This window comes from Opisthorchis viverrini (assembly GCF_000715545.1).
Source record: "Opisthorchis viverrini unplaced genomic scaffold opera_v5_52, whole genome shotgun sequence".
Classification (NCBI taxonomy): domain Eukaryota; kingdom Metazoa; phylum Platyhelminthes; class Trematoda; order Opisthorchiida; family Opisthorchiidae; genus Opisthorchis; species Opisthorchis viverrini.
Window position 1 is genome coordinate 315910 of NW_008751708.1, and position 19508 is coordinate 335417.

The window sequence follows — 19508 nt, forward strand, 5'->3', positions numbered from 1 at the left end:
TTCCACGGATATTTATCCGGGGTATCCAGCTCCGATGCAACCTGCTTAGGACGAGAGTTGGAAGCGCTCGGCATGGTCATGGTGGCCGGACGATCTTATGTCGTGGAAACTGTGGCCAACTGGAGAGTTTGGTGCATATTTTGCAATCCTGCTGGATCACGCATGATGCCAGATGTGCTCGTCATAATCGGGTTGCAAGGGAACTTGCAAAACGTCTCCTTCGACTGGGGTACACCCTCTTCGAGGAGTTGAGAGCCCCTACTTCTACGTCGCTCATCAAACTTGACCTTGTCACTGTTCGAGATCGCCGTGCAACTGTAATAGACGTCAGCATAGTCTCTGATGGGCGTGGAGTGATAGTGTGGAATGAGAAGAAGCAGAAGTATGGTGCTGATGGACATTCCCTCGCCATAATCTCAGCCCTACATGCCATCGGTTGTGATATCGACTTTTTGGTTCACCAACCGATGATCATCTCTTATCGAGGGATCTGCTCTCCTCAATCCGCTAAGGCTGTTATTGGACTGGGACTTCCTAAGGTCGCAGTCAGTGACTTGTGTTTGCTTGCCATTGTGAGCGCCCTGCGTACTTATGACGCCTTTATGCGTGGCACATGGCGTTGGAGGTACATTTTTGTCATTTAATCTCACATCAGACCCAGTATGACGGTCACTTTGTGCCTGACTGTGCTAGCGCACACTGCGCCTTGAACAGCATTCACCATTGTTTGTCCTTAGACGCGTGTTCCCATACCAAAATCTTTACATACTTTGGGATTCACCTCATCAGACTGGCACTGTCCTTGGGATGATTTCAAATGAGACGTTTCTCTCTTTTCTCCCATATTCATCTGTTACTCTTTCGCATTCATCGCTTGCATTCATTTTTTTTGTTTGTGACCATGCTCCTCAAAAATAAATGATAATAGTAGTAATACTGGAAGAAATGTGGGTGAAGAAACGTAATATGCATATCACCAGATACAATCTGCTGTACCTAATCTACGTGTACTCGTCTGTGAATACATAAAAAAAGCCAGAATTTTTCCCTGAAGACTTGAAGATTTTTACACGCTGAAATACGCCGTCCCGGAAGGTGTACTTGAACTCCTGCGCTTCATCAGCAGTTCAATTAATCGGCATGCTGTCATTAATCCTGTATGGGCAAAACTGAGAGCAAAGAACTGCCAACGGAATTAGAACCCCGAATCAGAAGCAGCCGTCAGGTTACGCAACCAAGAAATGGAACTCGTACTGTGGATAAACAAATGATGACCATCGCGGAGTGACGGAGAGTTCATCTCCAAAATGCACCCTGGCAACAGCCAAACCGACGACAGGTAAACCAGCAAGATAATAGGAACACTCATCCAAACCACAAATGACAAGACAGGGTCACTGCGGATAAAATGAATATTTTTAAACTGATGCGCCCAACATTCAGGGAGTTCCATTCACCACACACTGACGACACCACCTGAACTAATGTTGAAACTTCTACAACGAACCCGAACAACCTAACATGTGAATAAACAACCGCAGATTTAACTTTCCAAAAAGAGTTTAACGAGGACGTTTACTCGCCGCCGTGGTCGATTCCTTCCGTCTCAGTCAGGAGGATATCGTAAAGGTGACCTTTGCCAGCCAAGTGGATGTCTACTGTTTGAATGCTGGATAGAAAGGACACCGAGGGACCACTTGCTTTTTTATTTGCAGCGCTTTCATTGGGATGTTGACAACTGCTGTTTGGGAAAAATGGTTGCACTAATATAAACCTGATGCCTGACAGAAGTCAGTCCAATGACGGTACTGATGTTCCCAAAGACCAAAGAAAGTGAAGATCAAAACGCTGACGGAAAAGTCACGGTCACAGTGTTCTAGGATCAGAGAGTTGTTGAGACGACTAACGGTATTTGAATGAGTCCAGGCGACAGTGCAGCGTAATGTGTCCATTGAAAGAGGAAGCAAAAGAAAAAGGGAAAGGAAACCTGCAGAATGGTTTGTTCTTTCTTGAAGAAAAAACGCATGTGACGAAGTTGGGGTTCGATTTTGCATATCATCTATCTGACACTCAGCCGTCTGACAATACTCAGATTACAAACTTTCTAAATGGGCTTAAAATCACACAGATTTTCTGCTACGGAGCTGACTGAGGCAACACAGCAGTGGGTCAGCAACCATACATACTTGCCAAATGATTAGAGTAAAGATCAAACGCGTTGTATCGCGGTGTCTTATCGTCCCCTTCCATACGGGTTGAAGAAACTTTTAGCAGCTTATGGTAGATGCTTGTATGAGACCGTTTTCGCTGTGATTTTCAATAACACTCTGGTTGGTTTTCAACTAAGTTGCCCGTGCCTTAAATAAGAGGAAACGAAAGTGTTGGTACTTTAGCAAAGTTGACGTCCGGACATTGAACTCTTCTGTGAATATTCAAACAAGTGAAATCGTTGTTTCGAGCACTAAGCTGAACTCTATCACCGTTAAGGTTCTGGAACTTGATAGCTGGGTGGGAATGTTTTGCTACCATATGGGATACCCACATGGCATACTCAGCTACTTCTGATTGTTGAACAAGCGGCAAACTTTTTGAGAGACCTTAACATGTTGTTGAGGAGATTTAAATCAATTTTTTTATTCCGACAACAGACCATGAAGTGATCTTGGAGAATACAGGGAAAAACAGCCATTCACGAACCTCCAGTAGACTGCCCTTACTGAGCGCCACGGACGACGTATTTTCCATTTGCTATTAAACACTGGTGTTGAAAATATTTACAAACGCAAAACTGATGTAATCACGAAACCCTGAGACACGATTACACGGGCACACCCCGTGTAAAAGTGCAACTTTCATAGCGGTTTACGGTTCGGTTATTCCATAGACCTAAGAACTACCCCTTGAATACCTGGAAAAAGGTGATCTAAAAATGTGATTGGAAGTTCACCGGATACTGAAAACACAACCAATGATCTTCCGTGGAGATGACTGAGAGGATTAGCTGCAGTCATTTTCCAACACAATTTCGTTATTACCAACGTACAATATGTTCCATGGTTTTTGAAATAAAGGTCTAATGGAAAACTTGCGGGTTATTTGGTTACAACAAACCACATGGTGCGGTTTAAATGCACCATGTGATAATACCGATAACGAAGAGGAATTTAACGTAGAGTGAAAAATATTCTATTTTAGCATCGCTGACTTCCAAAACAAAGCTGCCGCATATGGGACCAACTGTGTTCCCCTGAAGTCACATTCGCTTGCATTGGTTGATTGGTAGTCCAGTTTTTGGCTAAGTGTGGTGCACACTGGTCTCTCAAAACTGACTGTCAACAAGCTACAGATCATGGAAGAATTCGCCAAGCACATCCATCTTTTCGTCATGGTTTTCATATTCATCCACGTGGAAAGCATTATAAAAAACGGCTGATAATAAATCATACGCTGTCGGCGAGTCAAAAAGGTAACTTTTAATAATACCATGAATGAAACAACTGAATTCACTCACTTCCCCATGAAACTTCTTTACGCGTTTCAAGTAGCCATAATTTGATTTTAAAAAATTGGAAAAATCCGCCACTTTTACTCCACCGCATAGCTATTTTTGATAATGGAAGGGAGTATTAGCGAAGCGCCCTGAACAATATTGCGCCTGTAAGCTGAAAATGCCCTCATCACGCTAAGACACCTCTTCCCAAGCCGGGGCGTCACCTCGGCCGTACTAGAGTATTGATGTTAGTGTGGGGAGATTCAGGAATTTTTGTGGAGATTTCGTCCTGAAAGTAAAGCCAATATATGCTTTAAAGCCGAGGAGCACTGTACAGCTGTTCCATCCTCTGTGGGAGTCATTATCAGTGCACATCTCACGAAAATCCAGAGTCTCGAACCCGCGACCTCCTGGTTGGTACTTGGAAAAATTAACCGTTGAACCACAAGTGGCTGATTAGCGAAGTGACTGACTCACACTGAAGATATAGCGCCAGTCGTCCTTCAATCACGGGATCCACATTACGCGGTCACATGTGTTGAGTGGCTTTTTAGGAAAGACTGTCTTCATCTACAGGACAAAATCTCCACCAGTATCAGAATATACCCAGAAAATTTCTTTGAACCATTGACCTAGCGAGTCATTGTGTCACTAACCTTTGTTACAGTTCGACCATCATCCCAGAGTGTCGTTTTGCTCACCTATACAACAGAGTCTTAAATTTGTGACCATCAAGCCATATGTTGCAGCACAAATCGTCGTAAAAGTAGACGTTAATAGGAGGACTCAATCGATCTGAAAAACTCGGTACTTGGTGAGCTGCAGCTCACTGGTTGCCCCTTAATGGTCTAACGGAAGAAATGAGGAGGGTGATGTATCGGCGACAAACGAAATTTAGTAACACAATCATAAACATGAGCTGACAACAATTTACCGAGACAACGAACAGTAATGAATTTTTTGGTTCGTATGACGGAATAAGCACTGCAGGAGTGACACATGATGGGTAACGTTTAAGTGACAGATGCAATGCACAAATCCTTTGTGTGAGCCCATGGGTGACCAGAGACGAGTGCACTCTTTAATTCACTGATGGATTAGGTTTGGTATAAAACACCACTTTGAAGAGCCGAAAGGGATATGGAATAAATATAGCCTTTCTGAGCTCTAATGAAACAAGTTGAAGTGAGCTAAGTGGCTTTTTGAAATTTTGCAGCTTGTAAATTCCCTAAACAATCGGAAATTTAGTATGAGGTAGAATGATTCAACCAGTATGGCTGCCTCACATTTTTTACCAAGTGGATTATTAAAATTAATTGTAATGATCGATTTATGCGTATATTGTACTTGTCAGTCAGGTTTACGCCCTCAACCAGATCGGTTGCCCGATACTTCGGGCGTCGTGAAACGGTTAGTAAATTTAGGACCTTTTGCCTTAGACTTACATTTATCAGGAGGGAATTGGCTAAACCAAGCATGCAAAAATGAAATAATCACCCAATTTGAACTGCATCCAATGAGCTTTCAAACTGGGCGTGGCTCAAAGTGTTTCAGTCGAAGGTTTTTGATGAATTTAGTGTCGCTTTATATGGGACAGTATTCGTTCGGGCAAGCTTACAAAATCTGTTCCAACAAGCATATAACTCATCCACGCACTTTGTTGGTAAAATCTCACGTGTAAATTTGGAAAGAGAGGAACCTTGCCAGAACGATGTTCAGATACATGAAACTTTGCTTGTGGATTATATACTTTGGATATGTTCACCCACAATTGTACAATTTGAAGTTATATATTTTGACCCCAAACGTTACTTGCCTGACCCCGAATAACAACATCGATTTTCTGGATAGTATTCAAACTTCAATCCAGCTAAATAACGATATAAAGACATTGTCTGTGACAACAGATATTGTGCAAATTCCCGGATGTTTTGTTTCGTTAGATGAGCGATTAGTTTTTGGTAAAACCTTTGCTTCGGCTCAAACAACCGCCAGGACTGAGTTCAGTCGTGGAAATTCCACCGTGGTCGTTATTGGACCCATGTTGAGCAGTCAATGTGGCGAGGTGGAATCCATGATTCTGGAGTATCAGCCGAGTTGTAAGATGGATCGGTTCTCCTTAGTGTACCACGTAGGATATCAGTGTCCTATGAACCGACGCACTCCATTTCCAGCACCATACTCTCCTTCAGGCAGTACTTTTTGCCCGGTTATAGACTACGACAAATTTGACTTCAACACGTTCGTCACTTTCTCCGTTGCGTATTCTGCGGATCAGATGGCGAAAGTACTGCTGAGTGTTACTCAGCACTATAAATGGCGGAGCATAGTCATTCTCTTTTACAATGAACCTGGATTATTGATGCAAGGTTTTGCAGAAGAAGTGGCCTATCATTTGCTCCGAATGGTGTCACATATAATCTTAGACGTTCGTGGCTGGGATTATAGCGTTGATGTTTCTTCGGTTATCCATCCGTCCGCTCAGGATTATCAAGGTGAGTCACCGAACCACACTGCAGTTTGTTACCTCACTTGGTTGGAGGATAACACATGAAGGTAATACGTTTTGTCTGTTAAATTAGCCCCGGTTGATGGTCAGTCTGTAGCAGCGTTGAAAATTTGAGCTAAGCAAAATAACCTGAAAGAATTATACCATCGTGAACGTCGTTTAAGTTGAATGACTGGTCCATCATGAAGGGACTGGATCTTACTGTGGCGTAACAGTTTGTGTGCCACCGTGACTCACTGAGCTATGCTGAGGGATGCCCGTGTGACACTCGCGGGTTCTCTCATACCAGGTTGATCAGTGGGTAGAGGTCTGATCCAAGCAATTTTCTGGTCCTTCAGGCTGGGGGCTGGTAAATTTGTGGTAACTTGTACTTCAAAAAAAGGGAAAGCGATAACATGTCTCACTAAGAACCTTCACCTTGCGACTAGACATTCGAGCGAAAGGATTTGGTCGTGCTACCTCGATGTTCCCTTTCCTAGTTTTTTGAGCCTTAGTAGTATTTCAGACTACCTAAAACCATGATCGTACGATTAGAATATGGTAATACCTCATCTTTTGGCAGACAAGCTTCAGTGTTTGAACGTTGATGATGCGGATGTTCATCAGCGATGCCATAAAAGCTTTGCTCTGTATCGTGGATATCCTACCTGAAACATAAAATACAAGAGCCCTCAGTTGCCATAAGGAAGCTATTATTAAACAAGAGAATGGAACGATTGGGCTCTGCTATTTTATGTATGGCTTCTTTTGGTAGCTAACCTCTTACTCTAGCAAATGAATCCAATAAACGGATGATTACATCAGTAACCCAATGAGACCATCAAGCAACAATCCATAGAAAGGGCCTTAAATGCTTCTGGGACAGGTAGGACCTCATTTATATGTTTCACTGTTGCTCAAGATTGGTGTATGCTTCCTCTGATTCCTGAGCTGCATATACACGGTACAAGAGAGCTCTACTGAAAGAGAACTATTTTTGCAGAGGGTTTGGTCCTCGTGATCAATATTAACTCTGAAATGCACCCTCCAACAGCCCCTATAACTAAAGCGTATTGGAATCTATTCATTGTGTCTACTGGCAAAATTACCAGTGATGTCAGAGTTATTGGAATTATGACAACTAATAGCTTTCGTTTGCTATGTCTCAATACATAAAGTTCTCTCTTGTCACAAGTATTAACATAGGATTCGTACTTCCAACTTATGATATCTCGTATGCAGGACGTGTCTAACATATAAAGAGCCAAGAACGTGATTAACCTTCAATCATTCAATTCAAAGCAGTGAAGTACAGCACGGAGGAATCGTATTGAAACCACACAAAGGAGTAAACCCACAAAAGGCGCCGCCATTAAATTCCTCGTCCACTTAGTCGTTTGAGATTTGTGTGACCAGGACCGACTAAACCGACACGAGTGCAAAGTACCTGAGTTTTATACCTCGATTTCATTGGGTTGGTTGATCTGCTTCTGGCAGAAATGGAAGCGTTTTGAAATGTGTGTTCACTTTCCTAGTGCGATGCCTCGATGCAACACAGGAGATCTAAATATCCACTTTACCAAGTGACTGATTTCTGTCACAAACCCTTTCAAGCTCTGACATTGTTGCTTTTTATATCTGCTATACACTAGGTTTGCTCTTCGTTCAGCATCTCTGCCATATAGTCACATTCAAGAAATAGGAATAACAAAGATGCAGGCATTGTATAACCCTCTCGTTTGTTTGAGGCACTCTCCTAGGTGTAAGCTGCCTAGAACAAGATTTTATATTCCTAAATCAAGAGTGATTGGAAATGGTGACTCATGCAAATGTTTCCTTGGAAGCATTACGTAGCGTGGGACGTCAGGATTTCAGCGGTATTCGACGTTCGAAAGGATGTAGTGACGGCACACTTCGGTCCTAAAATGTGTAGATATAGAGATTGGTATTAGTGAGTCCACACCGCACACGCAGAACACATTCGCACAGGTCGGGTGACATCGGAAAGAAGACCGGAGCAACCACACACGTGTATTCAACCGAAAACGAAACCGGATGTGTCATGGGGTGCAAAAATAGGTCAAGGTCACTCAGTGGGGTGTACAAGCGGGATACTCCTTCCTATCCGAGTCTCGTGGTGGCTCGTCCATGGTACCTGCAACAGAGAGAGGGAGAGGCACGCACACAATAGGTCATACGATAAACACGTGTAAGCACGTACAGTCCAGTTTCAATTGGGTTACAGTTACCTATCCGGAGAAATTGCTACAAAAATATACTGAACATCTGCCGTTTTGGAGACTGCTGGATCACAGAGTAAGATCAGCAAAATGATCTGGAGGATAAAAGTGCGAGTCCATGGTATAGGCTCTAACCTACTGCTTTCTTGCTACTGCGAGGTCGTACATTATCTCTCAAGGAACTAAATCCGGTGTGAATCTCAACCGGTTTGTTGGATTTCAACAGGCCAAATAGTAGTACTGTACCATTGGAATTAACGACGTCTCATGTCGACAATGCTTGCTAATAAACATCTTTATTCACTCATCAGGATGCACAGCATACGCTTATCAGTATTTGTGTTTGGTTGTCAGCAGGTTGCTAGTTCGGCGCTGATAGGAGTTTGAAAAGGTCACTGAGGTATCCTCAGTAACATACTAGGAGCTGTTCATCTTTGTAATGCCGTAGGCTCGGTTTCAAGTCTGGTAACCATATACTGAACTAATTTGTATTCACTTCACCGCTCATACCTTGGTGATTTCAAAGGACAGTAACGACTGTTTCTCTTTGTTCATAATTTTTTCAGTTAGCAAACCTTTTTCGCGGATCCAATTTAGCCATATGTCAAGGTAAATCTGAACCTGATACAGAAGTTTCTTCTCCGAACAACTGTCTCCGAGACAAACCACGCTACTTTCAAAATAAAATGTTTGTTTTCGAACCGGATATCTGATAATTACCAATCATGGGCCACCTACACAGCCTGAGAAAATTCGTATTTTTGAAGGCGTTTTTGGCAGATTGTTTGGTAAACATGTGCACTACAACCAAACCGAGTTATTCGGCTGTTCAGCACCCTTGCACATTTATAAAGAATACCGTGAAACCACCATCAGCTACAGGATTTTGAGATCTTCTGCTAGACACCCAGAAGTAAACCAAATAAAAATTTCTAGCTGATCCTGCAAACTTCCTGTTAGCGAGGGAATAACACAACGTCTTGAAAGTCACCTACAAATCAATTTGTCTCCCTGCACGACTTACGCACAAAATTTCAGTTTTCATCCAGATAGATTGAGGAATTAAATTTGTTTCTGTATTGATGTATTTCACTTGTAGAGACTGGTATCCAGTTATTACAGTCTTCACAGTTGATGTGGACACTTCCGCCCGCCACCTCAGGAGATCCTGTTAAATAGTTCAAACAAGAAACTCATTAATAAAACCAAAGACGGCTTTCACCATTGTGTGTTAGAGTTAAGTGGAGCACCTAGAAACAGGAGCGAGCAGTTTGGTTATCCTTTGGAAATTATACTAAAAAATATCTAGCATATAAATTCTCGTGAGTCAATAAGGACAGAAGACGACAGCCAACTAAGTCGGTGAGCCGCCGTACAGGCAGATTCGGAGGGGAGAGACGGTTCAAACGGTTATTCTGATTACTTAACGGTCCATTTGTCCATTACGACAAGTAGTTGACGTCATTTTATTAAATTTTATGAGGTCTCTTTAGAAAGCCACTGATGTCTGCAGGTTTCACGGATGAAACTCATCTGTCAGTGCAGATAATCTTGTCTTGCTGAGCCGATTGACGTGAAATGTTCACCGAACTGATGAGATCATATGGGGAGTCCAGCTGTATGTGACATGCTTTAGCATAAACCACCTGAGCTGAACCAGCAAACACGTTAACTCAAGCCAAAAATCAGTATTCGAAAGCCTACTTAGAGTAATCACAAACAAGCTGTGTAACACTAGACATAGAAAGGGATGGTCAACTGGTTAACACTGAATGAACGTTGCTAATGCTTGGCTGCTTCTTGGGTGTAAAGTGGCCTGCTTACGAAACAAGGTGTTTGCTGAAAATTCTCTGCAATCTAGCCCCTTGAGAAGGTTTACAATGGGTAAAGTCTACACTACGAAGCTGAATGGTTCCTTACAGTCATCCCTTTTTGCGACTTAAAATACGATACAACTTAGAGCTTTATTTCCACACCTGACATTTGTCACGCTGGTGAAAAGTCGGATAGTTTATACCGTTGGTCCTCAAGGGAGATTGATAAGTACTGGACTTTGAGCTTGGAAGTCAAATGGGCAATAATAACCCCAACAGGCATTCAGTCCTTATTAGAACTGGTTGGAACCCAATCCCGGAAGACGCTGTAGTGTATTATCTCATTATTAGAAGGACTTTGCTCGAAATTAGGCGATAGAATTCTCACCGAACCTTATCTTGCTGAACGTCCAGGTAGACAGCAGAATTACTAGTCTATGGGATTACCACAAATCGTCGTTCAGAGAACATGGTGAGAAAGAATGGAACATGCTAATTACAAATTCAACAGGGTTTGTGAAAAAGTGTCACCCAGTGTTGCCTAAACAATAACCGAGATAGGTTATTATATCGTCGGGTTGTCGCGAGCCATCATGCTTACTTCACATCTCATGATTTCGTTAACCACCATTCACATCAGTTTGAGCTGCAAACCAGTTTTTCGCAGAATGAAGAGGTTGCTTACGTATGGATTACTGAAAGAAATGAGCAAAGGATTTTGCCACACAAAACGTCTGTAAGTGGTTGGTAGTAACAGTCGAAATACTGATAACGCAATGCTGCCTAAAATAGCAGCAGTAGTCACCCACATAGAAAAGCCTGAGCAAGCCTGATAGTGTCCAGTATGTTGGAGCTTTGTTTGACTGATAAATATAGCGCCTTCTCCGAAGAATACATATCATCAGGACTGGCCGAAATTGTATTATTCCTGGAAACCTTGCAGTACCTTTTCCACTCAGCTGAAGTTGACGTCAGCCTGTATGAAGAAAGATACTTGAGCAAGCTGCTCTTTTAATTTAAAGTGCATTAGAATTGTATGCTGAAAGAAACAAACAGCCATCTAGGTCGCTGACAGGAAAAAAAGCTTCACAAGTTGAGAGGAGCTAACATATGAAAAGTTACCAATCAGGGAGCCAGTCAACATGTGACCATGTGATACAGATTCCGTCAGCGAACTATGAGTGGCGCTATATCCTATTTGAGAGCGAGTCGATCACAATGCTCATCGGACTTTCGTGACCGCACGGAATAATTTTCTAAAACTAGCTGGAAGGTCATAGGTTTGAAAGTATCTGGGGTTTTATGAGATACATACTGCTGATGGTTCCCAATTAGGATGAAGCACATCCGTAGCGTTTCTTGGTTTTTCAGCATAAATTGTCTTCCCTCACAGCAAGAACTCTCAATTGAAAAATTCCAAAGTTCCCGACTTTTAAAACTACCAGCAGTGTTTGTCACAGGTAGATTTGTTGTGTGCATGTGATGATCTTTTTACGTAAACTCTGGCAAATAAGACAAAAGGAAATTAAGTGGAGAAAAATACGTAAAGCATTTAGCGCATATATTTTCTCTGGGTCCACAGTAATTTTCATACCAGGTTGCTGTGTGAGCTCTACCCTTGCAGAACAGTTTAGGTGTTCGTCGCTTCTACGCGAGTTGTTCCATCCTTGATACACATGCTTACTAGCGGAAGTCAAGAACTAGTTTACAATTCGAAGTTCTTGTTTTCACATTTCTACGCATAAAGGCATTCCTCGATATTTTTCTTTAGTAGGATTGTAACTTCAGTGTTCTGCAGGGACGAAACAAACCTCACTTCTAGAAGTAATCATCGACTGGAACTATGTACCAAGCTTTTGGAAGTGGCGCACTCAGTTTGGTTCATTTTAAGCCTTTGACCATAAAGCCTGTGATACAAGATAGGTATTTGATCTGATCATAGTTTGATGCACGTGCATGTGCGTACAAACACCCCAAGGTGTCACATTTATGGTCTGGACTTCTCCCGCAGCCAACAGCTGTGCTAGCGAAGCCCAAAGAGTGAGTTTGTCTCATTTTAATGGCGCTGATGGCATTATCGGCTTTTATACTCGATAGCGTTATACTAGCCAGGCATCTAGATCCTTAGCTGTTTTTCAAAATGAATTATTATTTTACTCTCTACTTGTAGGCACCACTCTTGGGAGACACTCTGTCTCGCGTAATCTGAATTAATTGGACTATAAACCGTTGGTGGCCCAGTTCTGTCCCTATATTTACGAAATTGCCCTAAATAGGTGCAAAGAACCAAATGTTTATGACTTCCATTTTAGTTTGAAATAGAAACGCAACACTACCCATAGGGAACGGATAGTCTGTTAATTTTTACATCGATGACTTGTGTGCCAATGGTCAGCGATAGTCGGGTTAAGTGATGATAAGGACCATAATCAGTGAGTATAAACAGCCGAGCACAGCTTGCGCATGCTGTCATCCTGTCGAACTTCACCTTATAGTACTAACTCAAATTCACTCCTCAGTTTGAGTCCTTTCTGTTACCAGGATCTCTCGGAATTTTTTCTAGTTGCGACGCATGCCGGCCTCTCTGACGTTAAACCTACCAGCTTCAGCGGAGTTTGTTTATTTTCGATCCTAAAGCGAAACTTTCAAGTTTTTTCTTCATAAGACGGAACTGAGTTTGCCAGGTGTAGGCAACAGCAATCACTGAGGAGGGACCGGGTGTAGGGCCGCAAGAGTCCACGAGGTGGTATGCGTATTTCCATTCAGAAGTACTAAACTGTCCGGTAGAAACACATTCTTTGCTGGAGACATATAACAAACAAAAAGAAATTCGCTCTCCGCAGTTAAAATATTCAAAGAATAGCGCTCATTTCTGTAATTTTTCCGGAGAATAAAATAGAAAATGAGTTCACTTGATTATTCCATTAACGCCACATTAAATACCAAATGAACGTATTTTTCTGTGAAATTTATTGTTCAGTTGGAGCATAAGTTTGACAAAGTTCCGAAGACTGCGGCTACCTGATGGGCTTCAAGAAAGGCGAAAGCAGTCGTGGGCTACCGAAGGGTTTTCAGTAACCTTGTGAGTAGTGCGGTACGTCCGTCAGTTATTGATGTTGTCTTAAGTGTTGCGGGTTCTCACAGATAACGATACGTGATTAGAAAGGAACAGCTGAATTTGTGGAACTTACACGATAAGACCTGGATTAGGAAAGAGGGCACTCGCATACTCTGTTGCTCATAAAAACTTTCAAATTTCAGTATCCACGATGAATCTGTCCGACTGGTTTCAACATGGACCGTCGCACAGTTTCAACTGTGTAAGTGCTATCGTAGTTGTAGGACATTCGTTCACTGGGAGAAAAGTGATTTAAGCGGCCTTTTTACCTTATTTACCCCCAGTGTTCCGATATAAATGCGTTGCTCACATTAAAAAGACTACTTTGGCGTACGTTGTGTAGGAAACGGGCAAAGCATGAAATACCACTACAAAGTAGGTGGCAAAAATAAGGACCAAGTTGACAAATGCAGCCAAGTTCTACTAATTCTCGCAAATTCCTGTTGTATCCGGCGTACGCATATATCACAGATGCCAATTTCACTGATGTTTACTTCGGTTCTTACAAAAATTTTGACCAGATCTTAAACATACTTTTGCCTTTCAGGAAAGGACGCGGACTTCCTAGCCGTCACACCTTAGAAGTAACTTCTCATGAGCGGGATAATTTTCCAACTCCCACTAGTTCCACTCTAGATCTTACAGAACACTCCGGGATTAAACTGATCAATGGATAACTGGAGCTTTAAAATGCCTGTTGAAGCTGTATCGCACCATATCTAGCCATATAGTGAAGGTAAAAAACAAAATAGCTGGCGACCACATTTTACACGACCTGATCAAATTACCATGAATAAAATTAGCATTGTATTATATTAGTCTGGCGCATTCAGAACTTCAATCAGCTTGCAAAATCCGATGTGAAGTAATTCAATGGAAACATAACCTAATCCTCAAAGCTTAGTTATCAGAGTTTATTTTTTAACCTTCAAGGTAAAAACCGGTTCAAGCCAATTCAATGAGCTGAATGTCTCTTTTGGCAACGCATGACAGTCGAATGTGAACCACGTTGTTCTGCCACTTTGTCAACAGTATCCATTTTACTTTGTGCAGTCATAGTGTTTACTGACTTTCCCTGCATGCATTTCCTGCTTGGTTTGGTCCTGCTGGCTTAAGTCTCCTTACGAGGCTCATTATAGGATCCTACAAATGAAGTAGAGACGTCCGTGTGAGCCACATGTATCGCACAACACTCAAGAAATTCATCCCTAATGTTGGAAACCAACATCCGTGGTTCACCAGGGAAAATACCCCTTCGTAACAACTTTCTACTTCTCTTAGTACATCAGACTGTTGACCAATGAGTGAAAAGCTAACTAAATTGATGAACTTTAACCTCTCGCACATGGCTTTTCTTTAAAATAAGCAACATGAATTTCGATACTTTGTCCCTGTGGGCGAGATCTACTTCTCCCTAATGTTGAAGCGCCACGTTCGTAGTTCAGTGTTATAGGATTTTTTTCTCTGTCAGTGTACTCTTTTTTGCTAGGTTTACAGATGTACGGCTACTGGCAAAATGCGCTTCTCCCTAATGTTGAAACGCCACGTTCGTAGTTCAGTGGTACAGGATTTTTTTTCTCTGTCAGACAGTGTACTCTTTTTTGCTAGTTTTACAGATGTACGGCTACTGGCAAAATGCACTCATTGGCAACCTAATTTGGTTTTAGCGAGAGGCTCAAATGAATTCTGGCTGAATCGGTCGTGTATGCTCTTGTTCAACTGAACGTGCTGTACAACTAATTTGGTTTTGGAATATCGTAGCGTATTTTATCAGTGGATCACATTAACCAAACGTTTACTGAAAACTCTTCGTCAGTCCAAGACCAATTTCATACTTATAGGGGCTCTTCAGGCAGGCCTTCCATTCGAATACCAAATTTGACGTATTTGGAGAAACACAATCCTTTAAAACTTACTTTGGTTTTAACGGAACATTCAGCTGGATTATTTTTATGTCATTTTTTACGAAGCTAATTTGAAATAGAGTGCATTTCTCCTTTTTTGCAGATTAGTGGAAGTTTGGGAATTAAGCCTAGTTGGTGGGTGTCAAGGTGGACGCAATAGTTTATAATAGTTTAAAATGGCTCAGTAATTTTTTCCACCATTTTTGAACTTTTTGTTTTAGTATAACCTCTCTGTAGTATCGATCTGCTGGTCGCCACCTTGTCAAAAACCTCATAAGATGTCGAGCTGTAACGTGTACTTTATAAAACACCAGTAAAACGAGGTATGATTGTCGGAAAAGTAAAATCTGTGGTGGCTTGCGCTTTTTAAATGTAGCCGCAAAACAGAAAACAAGAGGTGGATTCTCAACCTGCTTCAGTAGCTCGTTAACATTGAGTAACTATGCACCCAGCCCTTCCGAATGTTACATTTCTATTGCGGCCATGAAAAATATGATTTGAATGAACACAACTACTAGTAAGGTTAGAACAAACGCTATGACAGCCTACGGCCAGTTCCACTCTTCTTGGAGCTCATCAAATAGGCGCAGTCCGCGACTTTCCGTCAACCTTATGTTTTATGAGGACTAAAATTGCACAAATTTCAACAAGCACACTCAAATGCATAGTAATTTTTTCCCATCGCTGAATCTATGGTTTATGATGTTCTTGTTGTTCAAAGATTCAGCTGGGTTTCAAATGAGTCTCCTGTGGAGCCAAGTTGGTATGCAGATGAATATATTTGCGGGAGTCATTAAAGTTTTAACATAGCTTGGGTGGATGTTGTGGAGGAGTGCACTTGACCAAAGCTTGGCAAGTCTACCCAGATCTACCGAACTGAATCCAGTGGCTTCAGAGGAGTGTGATGCAAATATGACTGAACTCGAGACTCTTTGCCCTGCGAACTCCAATCGTTTTGTCGTACATGGACATCATATAGACCTTCATCGAAACCCCGGTTGGTGATGAAACCCTCGGGTGAATAATTGAGGAGTTCCATTGATTGAAAGACATAACTGACATTCAAATTTTCCCAGTCTTCATTGGGCGAGTCCACCAATTCCATGACAACTGATCGGATAGCTTTGTCCAGTTCACCATTCTTACATGCCGCTTAGGGGTTAACTGTAGGGTAACCGTCGAGAGCGATCAACAGCACGGACGTGTTGTCTTCGCTACCCTTATGTAAACTAGTATCCAGGATTTCTTTACACACTTCATCCAAATTGGGGACGCACCGTGGCCGCTGAAGTACATATGTGACGAGAGCATCGTTTTCAAATACATCCCTAATTCCATCACACGCTAGGACGAGGACTTGGTCGCGATCGGGCTTTCGCTCGACCACACGTACGTCCGGTTCAGGAGAGACATGCTTCTCAGTAGCTCCGCGGCTATACACTTGTTTGTACTCGAAATCAATAAGGGATCTTGAAACAGCAAGTGATCCGTTCACTCGAGATAACACCACATGGCTACCCGCCTCAGAGAGTAGTTTACGTTCAATAGGTAGATAAGGTTTATGGTCTTCTGTAGCGAGGAGTGGTTTATCCTCTCGAACCACCATAGCCCGAGATTCCCCCTAGTTGGACATAATTATATGCGTGAAAGTGATAAAGACAGATAAAGATTTTGCTAGTTGGTGGGGGTAGATTTACGGGAATGCGATGGCGCTTTATGGTAGGGCATATACGAGGAGTTAAATGGTCTAATAGCTAACGTTCATGATGTTGGTCGGAGGTGTACTGTTGCTAAGCAACTTGGGAAACTAATTTTAATAACTTGTCAGTTTTGCAGCCAGTTGCCGCAAAGAGTTCTCACGGTTCACCTTGGAGAACGTGTATAAAAGCAATATGACAAATATGGTTATTAATCAGTAGGTATCAAGAGAACCCAGCTTCCACTATAATTCAGCAGTATAGGTTTCTGATGGAAACGCGAATACCTATCAATCACTAGCCGGATCCGATTTCTTTGCCTCCGCGTTAAACGCCGAATGGTGTTGCTTGCAGGAAGGATTTCATGGAAGGGAGGATACAGTGAGGGACAAATTCAAGTCTTTGACCGGAGGATTGCAAAAAGTGCTACCCTGCTGGTGCAGAAGTCATTTATCTGGGATTGAATTTGTGTTTGCTTCGTGATACATTAGATACCGTGTTTGTGACTGAGAATTATGGTTACTTGTCAACTTAAAATAACATCAGGATTTTAATACGCTGGAACATGGGTTTGAATTCATTTTGTAACGGGGGATAATTCATCTAGGTTGGTTAATCCCTCCCCCCCCCAAGATGGCAACCGTTTTATCACCATTTGAAAAGCGGACATTGATGCGCAGTCAACGACGATGTCTTCCCAACTCCGGAGGAAACGTTTGCGGTCAAGCTTGTAACATTCCCGTAACCTAATTCTGATCAAAATCAGCAGAACTTGCGTTAAAAACAGCATAGGACTGAGACATTTCGTAAGAGACAAATAAAATACTGGTTAAAGATGGACTTTCTTAGAAACAGAGGATGGTTTTTGAATTTCGAACGATTTTTACAGTTCTACTCAAGACAGCTAGATTATGCGGGCTCACAATACTTACCGTTCGTAGGAAATAAAACTGAGTTATATGGTTTATTATTAGCAACGGGCTTTTTCCGAAGTAGCTCCTAAAGGGCCGGAGTTTATTTGTGAGTTCAATGGGACGTACCAAGATAGTTACACGTCAAGTACTTATGAACTCTTTGATAATTGCTCATTTTTGATCAACATTTAACAAACGTGAAGCCAAACAAAATAAATAAGGCAAATGCTTGGTTTTTGAAAGTTTACTCCACTCACGTAATAGACACGCTCAAGGCACTTCCCTACTTCCTGTTTTATACGCTGCTACGATGCTGGAGTGCTTGGCTGACTAGAGTGCTGTTGAATCCTCAACAGCCATCGGGTAGAGAATCAAGATCAATTGGACGGAAGCTGAGTGTGGGAATGTTTGACATGGCGTGCGTCAGGTGAACAGCACAACGCGACGACCAGTAAGTGCATAGTAAGCAAGATCATCAGCTGCTGTGAAATAGCCGGCAGATGTCAACAAAGGGGAATGAACACGCACACAAACTCACGAAATACTCTCATTTGCAAACTAAATTGGCTTTACAGGACGGCTCCACTGAATCCCAGCCGAATCCCTCGTTCATAGTATTATTTGACTGAATACAATGCGCGAAGGCCACCTCATTTTTCATTTGGTAAGATACTCGAGATATCTCTGTTTTTGTGACAGAACACTACTCAGAACACTAATCTTCCACAGCCCACGACCAGTTTCGCACTACTTGGACCTCCTCAGATAGGCACAGTCCCCAGGTTTCCGGTAAACCTCATTCTACTCCAACCTAAGCACACACAATCTTTTCACACGAGAAGATTGTTTGGCTGACTGCTAAAGTCCCCAAGAGGTTGCTTGTATAATCCGAATGACTTAATGAGTTAAAATAACATCTCTGTCTTTGGCATAGAATGGTATGTCATATGTCAACGGTGCCGGAAAAACTTCCTTTTTGTCACGACGAATATGATTTGTTACTCGGTTCTTGATGACGTTCGTCGCAGATATCTCCTGCCATTGCACGACGGTATTGGCGATCAGCTTTTTGAAGATGTTTTGTGTCCCTGGTCAGGAATGCTGAATTTTGAAGTCCAAAGACAGACCTGCTCTTCAATTTGCTATGCATGGCATACACAAATTCAGTAATGTCCCTTTTTTCAGGAGGCAAGCTGGATGCGAGTGTATGCATTGATTAGTCATGTTAATGCCTTCTAAGTTACATGTCATGTATTAATTCTCGCAACGCTTTACTGAGTGCTTATTTCCAGAAAGAATTGACTCCATTTACTTCATCAGATTTTATCTAAGACTGGGAGCTTGGGTAGGATGCCGAAGTTTTCCTCGTGAAGCGAATTATAGGAACAGTTCTCAATGCTTGGGCTACCAAAAAGGCGGTTAGTTGACGCAAAGAGAAAGAACACAGTACCTCGGCTTAGTTGACCAACTGAAATAAACGATGCATACAGTCACTAAAAATACACGTCACCTGTTGGGGAATCAGCTGAGTTTTCTGTAGCAGAACATTATCAGTCTATCAGATCGCTGCACATTACAATCTTCCTGCTAGCCTGTATACGTAGGCTTGCGGGCAGTTTATTGTTGTCTTTCCCCTGGAAAATTCAAGTTGGGTGTTTTCAACAAAAGATTACGCAGGAAGCCTACGTGCTAAATAAAGCTCCACTACGATTAGAGGTGACCTGCAATTTGACAGTGAAATCCTTCGTCTAAATGCCTCATAAAAACAAAATGAGACCGGTACGTGTGTCTGACGTGCATTGCAGAACTCCTTACGTACTAAACCCTTTGCCAAACCTGCAAG

At 42.2% G+C, this 19508-nt stretch overlaps 2 protein-coding genes across 2 annotated transcripts; both read right to left on the bottom strand.

The window, feature by feature from the left end:
* Positions 1 to 1127: 1127 nt before the first annotated feature.
* Positions 1128 to 16159, bottom strand: T265_03562 (hypothetical protein; the record flags this gene model as incomplete). The annotated part of the gene is made up of 2 exons (XM_009168081.1): positions 1128 to 1155; positions 15927 to 16159. The coding sequence occupies 2 exons, from the start codon at positions 16157 to 16159 to the stop codon at positions 1128 to 1130; spliced, it is 261 nt and encodes an 86-aa protein (XP_009166345.1).
* Positions 16160 to 16207: 48 nt separating this feature from the next.
* T265_03563 (hypothetical protein) lies at positions 16208 to 16660 on the bottom strand (the record flags this gene model as incomplete). The annotated part of the gene is made up of 1 exon (XM_009168082.1): positions 16208 to 16660. One exon carries the CDS (start codon positions 16658 to 16660, stop codon positions 16208 to 16210), a length of 453 nt encoding a protein of 150 aa, XP_009166346.1.
* Between the last annotated feature and the right edge of the window lie 2848 nt (positions 16661 to 19508).